At 43.0% G+C, this 9992-nt stretch overlaps 1 protein-coding gene across 5 annotated transcripts in view; it reads left to right on the top strand.

Moving 5' to 3' along the window:
• The window catches only part of KCTD1 (potassium channel tetramerization domain containing 1), a 213526-nt gene that overhangs the window by 157108 nt on the left and 46426 nt on the right, over positions 1-9992 (top strand). For 4 of the 5 annotated variants that reach the window (XM_010828945.1, XM_010828947.1, XM_010828946.1 and 1 more), the window contains exon 2: positions 3792-3970. In XM_010828945.1, coding sequence (XP_010827247.1) covers positions 3792-3970 — 179 coding nt within the window. Of the gene's footprint in view, positions 1-3146; positions 3184-3791; positions 3971-9992 lie in introns of those variants that run through there. The other variant, XM_010828948.1, reaches the window with a different exon arrangement.

Genomic DNA, 9992 nt, shown 5'->3' with positions numbered 1-9992 from the left:
GCTCAGCCTTCTTCACAGTCCAACTCTCACATCCATACATGACCACAGGAAAAACCATAGCCTTGACTAGACGAACCTTTGTTGGCAAAGTAATGTCTCTGCTTTTGAATATGCTATCTAGGTTGGTCATAACTTCCCTTCCAAGGAGTAAGTGTCTTTTAATTTCATGGCTGCAATCACCATCTGCAGTGATTTTGGAGCCCAAAAAAATAAAGTCTGATACTGTTTCCACTGTTTCCCCATCTATTTCCCATGAAGTGATGGGACTGGATGCTATGATCTTAGTTTTCTGAATGTTGAGCTTTAAGGCCACTTTTTCACTCTCCACTTTCACTTTCATCAAGAGGCTTTTGAGTTCCTCTTCACTTTCTGCCATAAGGGTGGTGTCATCTGCATATCTGAGGTTATTGATATTTCTCCCGGCAATCTTGATTCCAGCTTGTGTTTCTTCCAGTCTAGCGTTTCTCATGATGTACTCTGCATATAAGTTAACCTACTGTATAGCACAGGAAATTAGACTCAATATTTTATAATAGCCTATAAGGGAAAAGAATAGATGCGTGAGTGTGTGTGTGTGCACATTTGTGTGCTCAGTCGTGTCCGACTCTTTGTGACCCCATAAACTGTAGCCTGCCAGGCGCCTCTGTCCATGAAATTCTCCAGGCAAAAATTATGGAATGGGTTGCCATTTCCTTCTTCAAGGGATATTCCAGACCCAGGAATCAAACTGGTGTCTCCTACAGCTCGTGCATTGGCAGGCAGATTCTTTATCACTGTGGCACCTGAGAAGACCAGATATATATACATATACATATATATATATGTGTGTGTGTGTGTGTATGTGAAATGAAAGTGTTAGTTGGTCAGTCGTATCCGAATTTTTGTGACCCCATGGACTATAACCTGCCAGGCTTCTCTATCCATGGGGATTCTTCAGGCAGAAACACTGGAGTCGGTATCCATTCCCTTCTCTAGGGGATCTTCCAGACCCAGGGATAGAACCTAGGTCTCCAGCATTGCAGGGAGATTCTTTACCATCGGAGCCACCAGGGAAGCTGTATAGATATAGAGATAGATATTATAGCTGAATCATTTTGCTGTGCCCATGAAACTAACACAGCATTGTTACATCTACTATATTTCAGTTAAAAAAACGGGGATGGGGGGAGACTTCTCTGATGGTCCAGTGGCTAAGAGTCTGTGCTCCCAATGCAGGGGCACAGGTTTGATCCTCAGTCAGGAAACTAGGAGAAGGGGATGACGGAGGACAAGATGGTTGAATGGCATCACCCACTCAATGGACATGAGTTTGAGCATGTCTAGGAGATGGTGAAGGACAGGGAATTCTGGCGTGCTGCAGTCACAAAGTCACAGGGTTGCAAAGAGTCGGACACAACTGAGCGACTAAGGGAACTAGATCCTGAAGCCGCCACAGAGAGAGAAGATCCTGTGTGCCACAAGATCTGGCAGAGACAAATCAATTAAAAAAAAAAAAAAAGTCTTACTAATCTGCCTGAGCCCACCCATTAGGAAACTTTGACCTAAAGGGTTAATCCCCCACCTCCCATCCTCCCCCCACAAGGAAACACTGGTTTAATTTTAAATTTAGCAATATCCATACATATATGATTTCCAGTGTACATGGTATATATTCTGAGAAATCTGGATTCCTTCAACCGATCAGTTACGCTTTCTTTTTTCCTCCTTCTCCGTAGACCTGGCAGTGTTAGAGCTGTGCTGAGTGAGGTCACAGTCTAACTACAGTATTAACCCTGCAAATCTGTTCATTTTCACCCCAGCACCCTGAGGCAGGGTATAGAATGTGTCCAATTGAAAAACTATTACAGACGCTACAGTGCTGTGATGGACTGAATTGTAACAGAGACTAGGGTGTGTGTGTGTGTGTGTGTGTGTGTGTGTGTCTTTAGCCAAGAAATCATTTTCTAAAAGCAAGTCAGGTAGTACGTAGTTCTTAAAAGTGGATTATATTATTGTACTTTTATGATTGTACTTTTAAAGGAAAAAACGCATTTCTGACACCCAGATTTTAAAATGCTGTTGACTATTTCAGCCTTCACTGCTTTACATTTCCTACTGACGTGTGTCCTTGTTTTTTTAGTTCTTTTCTCCATCCAGTACCTCTTTCACTTTTCTCTCTGTGTTGCAATCATCCCTTGTGTTTTTTAATATCTATTTTGCATTGTTAAAAATATACAGGAACATGCAAAGAATAACACGGTGACCGTCTACAAACCCACTTCCCCCAGTTGAAGAAATAAAGCATGAACCCTTTCTATGACTGTTCCTGGGCTCTGTTTAATTCAGCATGGAGAAAAGCACCACACAGATGGTCAACATTTTGAGTAAAAGCTCAGTCACCACCCCATTCACAGTGGATGCGGAGTTTCAGAAGAAACGTGCATTCCCAGTCTTGCCTGGACATGTGGTTAATGCTAACTAGTCCAACAGTTGTGCCCCAGGTAACTCCTGAAGCTGTTTTGGATCATAAAATCTAGGATGTTTTGCAAATTTATATTTCATCATGCTGGGCTTTATGCACAAAAACTAGATGATTTCCCATTTGTAATCTCCATCAAAGGCATTTCTCAAAATCCCTTTATTATGCCTTATCACTGACTCTGCCGCACGTTATTTGCAAACAATCTCTGGCTAAACTGTAAATCTACAAGCACCCTCGTGGCGATCGCCTGGCAGAATTCAGACATAAGTGCTGTTTGAGCTTTCTCCTAATTGTAGATTCTAAATGTTTGACCCCCTTCTTTGAGTGCCAGAGACCTGACTTGACTTGTCTGTGGTTTGGGCTCTAATTTGAAAGCGATTGACCATGTTTGGATGGTGTTTGAAATATTTGCATTGTATCCACGGAAAGGATGGCAAGTTTTATTTTCTCAAGAGTACAGTTTCTTCAGCACGTTCTTGTGCCATCGTGTGATGTCCTCCTTCTGCTTTGTTTGCTTCCAGGATATCTTTGCCTGTGGGGCAGCACATTGCGCCCGGCCATGTGCCTCAGCCCCATCTTGGAAAATGATCTCTACTACAAGCTCAGCACGCACAAGAGCGGCTGGCTCATGGCTCCCAAGCACGTACCTGACCACTGGAGGGGACACGCCTTTCAAAGTGTGCCCAGTTCCATAGTCTTCTAGTGAGAGAAGCAGGAACCCAGTGGGTAGATGGGGGTTATTTTTTTGTTTGTTTCATCTGTTGACTGATGAATTTCTGGTACCTGTTTACAAGCTTGCTTTGAGTGTGTGAACTGATGGTTAGACCAGTCATGCCCCCTTTTTCCTGATTTGGAAGAAACCATTCTGCAGAACCCAAGTGCTAAAAGTCTGTATTTATCCCCAGCCCATAGCAATAAGGTAGTTTTCCAAGAGAAGGATAAAGCATATGTATTTTATCTGGATGGAGACCGTTTCAAGTATTGATTATCTTTTCATTTGTAATGAATAGTAGTTCTCCACAAGCCATTAACCAGTTGTTAAATGCAAGAATTCATTAGTAAAATAAGCTGTCACAGTGCATGGTTCTATGTGAAATGAACATTAGTTCAGCTCCTTGATTCTGAGCATTGGAAGTTTTCCTTTTCTTTGTCATATATCTCGGAGTTTTTTCACATGCGTGATAGTAAAAGTGAGAGCTTGTTGATTTTCCAGAATTTATTAGTGAACAAATATCAGCGCTAGTCACTGGCTTATTCTGTAGGAGGTATGCATTTCCTTTCTCTCCACTGAATAAAGCAAACATGTCTAAACTTGCTTTTCTCTCTGTAGGACAGTCGGCCCAATATGTCAAGACCTCTGATCACTAGATCTCCTGCATCTCCACTGAACAATCAAGGCATTCCTACTCCAGCACAGCTCACAAAATCCAACGCACCTGTCCACATTGACGTGGGCGGCCACATGTACACCAGCAGCCTGGCCACCCTCACCAAATACCCCGAGTCAAGGTAATCCGAAAGTGCATGTATTTGATGAGCTAACTGTTCTTCCTTTGACCAGCTTTGCAGCGTGGCCTCACTGCGGCCAGGAGTAGAACGTAAAGGCATCACGCACCTGCGTGCCTCCCCCGCTCCAACCCCTGCCCCAGACGCTGCCCTGGGACACAAACGTAAATCTGTGAGTCAGGGTTTGATCCAGAGCTTAGCCGAGTACGCATGAGAGTGTCACCGAGGATGGAGTTCTGTGATATTTCGCTCCTCTGAGATCTTCACATTTCTTAGCATAGTAAACAAAGGATGGTAATTTCTCCCCCTGACCTTTCTTCTGTCCTCTTCTGCTAAAACACACTTTCTTATCAAGTCTTAGAATTTTATAAGGGATCACTTGGCCCTCCAACTTGTGAACTGGAAAAAAATCGAGACTCTTATCAGTAGGGCAGTATATTTAGAACAGCTGGCAAAAGTCCAGAAAGATAGTCTCGCTTAAAAAAAAATGAAGGGCAGTGGAACTGTAAGAGCTCAAGGCAGATAAGCAAATATAAAAAGGATGTGAAGGGGGGAGGCTGTTCTACAGACAGGCTGTGTATACCACTCTGAGGAGAGCTCGCCTCCTAAGTCCCCGTCCACTCATTTCTAAAGGAGTTCCAAGGAAACAATTTACTTTGCACCCCCGGACCCCACTGCCCCCCCCACCTCAGCACATCTGGATCTGGGGGCTGTGGCAGAACCTATTAGGGAGTTTATCTTAGGCGGTTAGGCTGTTGAGTAGAGAAAGAGGCATGAGCTCACATGGGCTGATGTCAAGATAAAGAGTTTTCCCTACTTGTTTCTGCTCAAATGAAATGGAAACAGAGCACTTGGGCTTCAGAAGAGCACTCATTGCATTTTTTGAGCACCTCCTATAATGTGACAGGTATCAGGTAACTTACAGCCTAAGGAGAGAGCACTGATGAAATCACTGTCATAACTGCACGAAGACTGCTCTTTTGGTTTTTGTTAATCTCACTTCACTATCTGATAATTTTATAAAGGAATATGCATGTGTGCCAAGTCGTTTCAGTCGTGTCTGACTCTTTGTGACCTTATGGACTGCAGCCCACCAGGCTCCTCTGTCCATGGGATTCTCCAGGCAAGAATACTGGAGTGAGTTGCCGTGCCCTCCTCCAGGGGATCTTACTGGCCCGGGGATCGAACCTGTGTATCTTGTGTCTCCTGCGCTGTAGGTGGATTACCACTGAGCCGTCAGAGAAGCCCCAGTAGGATAATATGCTACTGCTAAGTCACTTCAGTCGTGTCCGATTCTGTGCAACCCCATAGACGGCAGCCCACCAGGCTCCCCCGTCCCTGGGATTCTCCAGGCAAGAACACTGGAGTGGGTAGGATAATATATTGAGTCATAAATAATAATTGAGTTAAATAAAATATATCAAATTGATTTCACCTGTTCCTTTTTACTCTTAATGTGGCTACCAGAAAGTACAAAATTACATGTGTGTCTCGCTCTTTATTACTGTCGGACAGCACTGAACTATATATACAGAGATTTAAAAAGCATATACATAATTAAACCTCTCCCTCTCCCAACCTCCTGATACTTAACATATATCATAAATTGAATATCTCTTTCTCCAACTTAATAAGAGAAGATACAGTGTTCATCTTTTTTTCTCAATCTTTCTCTGTGCTTCCTTGTCACATACAGTGAGCTGTGGTATCCAGAGAGCAACATCAGAAATAATTTGTGGTTCATTATTCCCAGGTTTGAATCTTGACACTCCCATTTAATAGTTATTTGGACCTAGGTAGGTTCAATTTCTAAGCGCCTATGTTCTATCTTGTGAAATAGACACAAATATTTATTCTTCCACGGTTATTGGGAGGATTATACGTGATTACAGAAAGCACGCCATGGCCCTGTGCCCAACACATAGTATTGCCTTTATACTTAATCCTCTGCCAAACCCAGCAATTGTTTCTTCTCAAACTGCCTTCCAAATTCCAAATATATACCATTCCTTCATTTCCTAGATCACAGTAACAGCCTCACTTCTGGATTCTTGCCTGGATTCTTACAGGCTCAAAGGCCTCCTTGCTTGTATCTTCTGGTCCTTTATCTTTAATGTTGTAGAACTGCTGAGCCATTCCAAGGAGATGTTTTTAACCATATGTCCAGACTTTTGGAAACAAGCCTTACAAGTAGCTTCTGTTTCTGTTGCTTACACCTAAAGCAGATGACACTGGTCAGAAGACAATGGTGTGGATGTTGAATTGGTCACCGTGTGTTGCTTTGCTTCCCCTTGGATTTGGGGCAGAGGGACTTGGAAAGCAATTAAATGGTCATTTCAAAGCAGCAGTCAGTTTAATGGGATCAATCCCAGGAGATGCTAGTGGTAAAGAATCTGCCTGCCAATGCTAGAGATGTAAAAGACTCAGGTTCGATCCCTGCGTTGGGAAGATCCCCTAGAGGAGGAAATGGCAACCTACTCCAGTATTCCTGCGTGGGAAATCCCATGGACAGAGGAGCCTGGAGGGTTACAGTCCATGGGGTTACAAAGAGTCATACATGACTGAACTTCTGAACACAAAACCACAACTTTTAGTAGCCAGAGATATAGGGAAGAAATAGTTCTTCATGTTTTTTTCCATAGCTGTCAGATACTCCTTCCAAATTCTAGGAAAATCTCACCATATCATCAATGTTTGGGGGATACATTTTAGGATATTAGGTTGGCCGTGGCCATGGAATGAGAAATAATAATTCCAAGCCAAGTTCTCTAGATTCTAGGGTGTCTTGAACCCTTCTCAGCCTGTGGGACCTTTCCCAGCCCCCTGGTTCCTCTTTTATCCATCTTTTCCTTGGTGTAGCCCAGAGGGGAAGGGGTTTTTCCTTGGTTTTCTTTTCAAGGATTTCAAGAGGAGACCTGTAGTATAAAAGTACAATGCTGTTTGTAACAAGTGATCTTAAAAGATATGATGTCTTTCTGTAAATCAAAGGTCCTGCAAGAGTCTTTACTTCATTTTGAAATATCGTAGGTGATTTTTTATTCTATTTCTATTTACTGTCTTCTAGACTAAAGATTACCGTTAAAACAGTGGTCCCCAACCTTTTTGGCACCAAGGACGGGTATCATGGAAAATCATTTTAACACAGACCGGGATGGGGAGGTTTTGGGGTGATTCAAGCACATTACATGTATTCTGCACTTTATTTCTATTATTGTTACATCTGCTCCACTTCAGATCATCAGGCATTAGATTCCAGAGGTTTGGGACCCCTGCTTTAGAACATTGTCCCCAGAAAGTGGTAAATTGGACACAGGTAAACATTAGAAGCACCTGGGAAGCATTAAAAGACCATGCGAGACCCCAGACAATGAAACAAGAACCTCTGCAATTTTCCTGAGCAATCCTGATTTTCACCATACGGCTCTATATGGTCCCTCCAAGTGAATATAGGTCTTTTACTCAATGAATATTTTGATATTTTGTGCTATATCATAATGGCCATTCCACCATTGAAAATACATCTCCATCTTCATTTCTTTAATTAGCAAGGTTCCCTGAGGTATGCACTGATGTGCCCTATTTTTTTTTTTTTTTGGTTTACAAGCCCTAAGTAAGGATTCAGTAAGCGAGTTGACTTCTACATTTTACAACAAGGTTAATTACTCACATTGTTATTCACTTTTATTATCAGGTGGGTTTTAGCTAACAGGACTGGACATAAGGGTTCAAATTAACTGTAGTACTGCATATATCTATGATGTGGTGTGTCTTTACCAGTGTTTCATGTAAGATGCAAAACAGGTCTTTGGAGGTGTTTATGAGACAGAGGCTGATCCATACCACCTCAGTGATGATCACTGTTCCGTTTCAGGGGAACTTTGCACGTGTCGTTTCAGTTGTATCTGACTCTTTGTGACCCTATAGACTGTAGCCCACCAGGCTCCTCTGTCCGTGGGATTCTCCAGGCAAGAATACTGGCGTGGGTTGCCTAAGCCTTCCTCCAGGGATCTTCCAACCCCAGGGATCGAATCTGAATCTCCTGCGATTCCTGCACTGCAGGTGGATTCTTTATTGTCTGAGCCACCTGGGAAGCCCTCATAGGAGCCTGCTGCTAAGTCGTTTCAGTCATGTCCGACTCTGTGCAACCACATAGACGGCAGCCCACCAGGCTTCCCCGTCCCTGGGATTCTCCAGGCAAGAACACTGGAGTGGGTTGCCATTTCCTTCTCCAATGCATGAAAGTAAAAAGTGAAAGTGAAGTCGCTCAGTCGTGTCCGACTCTTAGCGACCCTATGGACTGCAGCCTACCAGGCTCCTCCGTCCATGGGATTTTCCAGGCAAGAGTACTGGAGTGGGGTGCCATTGCCTTCTCTGCTCATGGGAGCCTACAAGTCTCCAATTCTGGCTGCTTTTGGAATTGGAATCACCAGGAAAACCACCCAGTTTGGATCTGTAATAATTTTACATCAAATAAGTGAAACCAAAAACTAAAAAGTGTCAAGAAAAAATATTATCAGCATTAAAATATTTTAAATAGATATACAAGGAGTTTGTTAGCTTGATTTCTAAGTTGTAAATATCTAGACAAATGAGAGGTGAACCTCACTTATAATCTTGCCTTGTGCCCTGCACAGTTTAAGAACAGACCTGATTATATCTAACGCAAAAATCCAAGGTCCCCACTAACATCATTGGGAACAAAAATCTAGGTATCTAATTTGTCCTAAGTAAGTAATATTGGTAACAAATTACATAGCCTTTTTAAAACCTCCTAATGCACTCATCTCACACACTAGTAAAGTAATGCTCAAAATTCTCCAAGCCAGGCTTCAGCAATACATGAACTGTGAACTTCCAGATGTTCAAGCTGGTTTTAGAAAAGGCAGAGGAACCAGAGATGAAATTGCCAACATCCGCTGGATCATGGAAAAAGCAAGAGAGTTCCAGAAAAACATCTATTTCTGCTTTATTGACTATGCCAAAGCCTTTGACTGTGTAGATCACAATAAACTGGAAAATTCTGCAAGAGATGGGAATACCAGACCACCTGACCTGCCTCTTGAGAAACCTATATGCAGATCAGGAAGCAATAGTTAGAACTGGACATGGAACAACAGACTGGTTCCAAATACGAAAAGGAGTATGTCAAGGCTGTATATTGTCACCCTGCTTATTTAACTTCTATGCAGAGTACATCATGAGAAACGCTGGGTTGGATGAAGCACAAGCTGGAATCAAGATTGCTGGGAGAAATATCAATAACCTCAGATATGCAGATGACACCACCCTTATGGCAGAAAGTGAAGAGGAACTAAAAAGCCTCTTGATGAAAGTGAAAGAGAAGAGTGAAAAAGTTGGCTTAAAGCTCAACATTCAGAAAACTAAGATCATGGCATTGGGTCCCATCACTTCATGGGAAATAGATGGGGAAACAGTGGAAACAGTGTCAGACTTTTTTTTTCTGGGCTGCAAAATCACTGCAGATGGTTACTGCGGCCATGAAATTAAAAGATGCTTACTCCTTGGAAGGAAAGTTATGACCAATCTAGATAGCATATTCAAAAGCAGAGACATTACGTTGTCAACAAAGGTCCATCTAGTCAAGGCTATGGTTTTTCCAGTGATCATGTATGGATGTGAGAGTTGGACTGTGAAGAATTGATGCTTTTCAACTGTGGTGTTGGAGAAGACTCTTGAGAGTCCCTTGGACTACAAGGAGATCCAACCAGTCCATCCTAAAGGAAATCAGCCCTGGGTGTTCATTGGAAGGCCTGATGCTGAAGCTGAACTCCAATATTTTGTCCACCTCATGTGAAGGGTTGACTCATTGGAAAAGACTCTGATGCTGGGAGGGATTGGGGGCAGGAGGAGAATGGGACGACAGAGCATGAGGTGGCTGGATGGCATCCAACTCAATGCACATGAGTTTGAGTGAACTCCGGGAGTTGGTGATGGACAGGGAGGCCTGGCGTGCTGTGATTCATGGGGTCGCAAAGAGTCGGACACGACTGAGCGACTGAACCTG

Source organism: Bison bison, unplaced genomic scaffold (assembly GCF_000754665.1).
Source record: "Bison bison bison isolate TAMUID 2011002044 unplaced genomic scaffold, Bison_UMD1.0 scf7180017864498, whole genome shotgun sequence".
Classification (NCBI taxonomy): Eukaryota; Metazoa; Chordata; class Mammalia; order Artiodactyla; family Bovidae; genus Bison; species Bison bison.
Note: the sequence above shows the minus strand (reverse complement) of the source record. Positions and strands in the feature narration are given on the sequence as shown.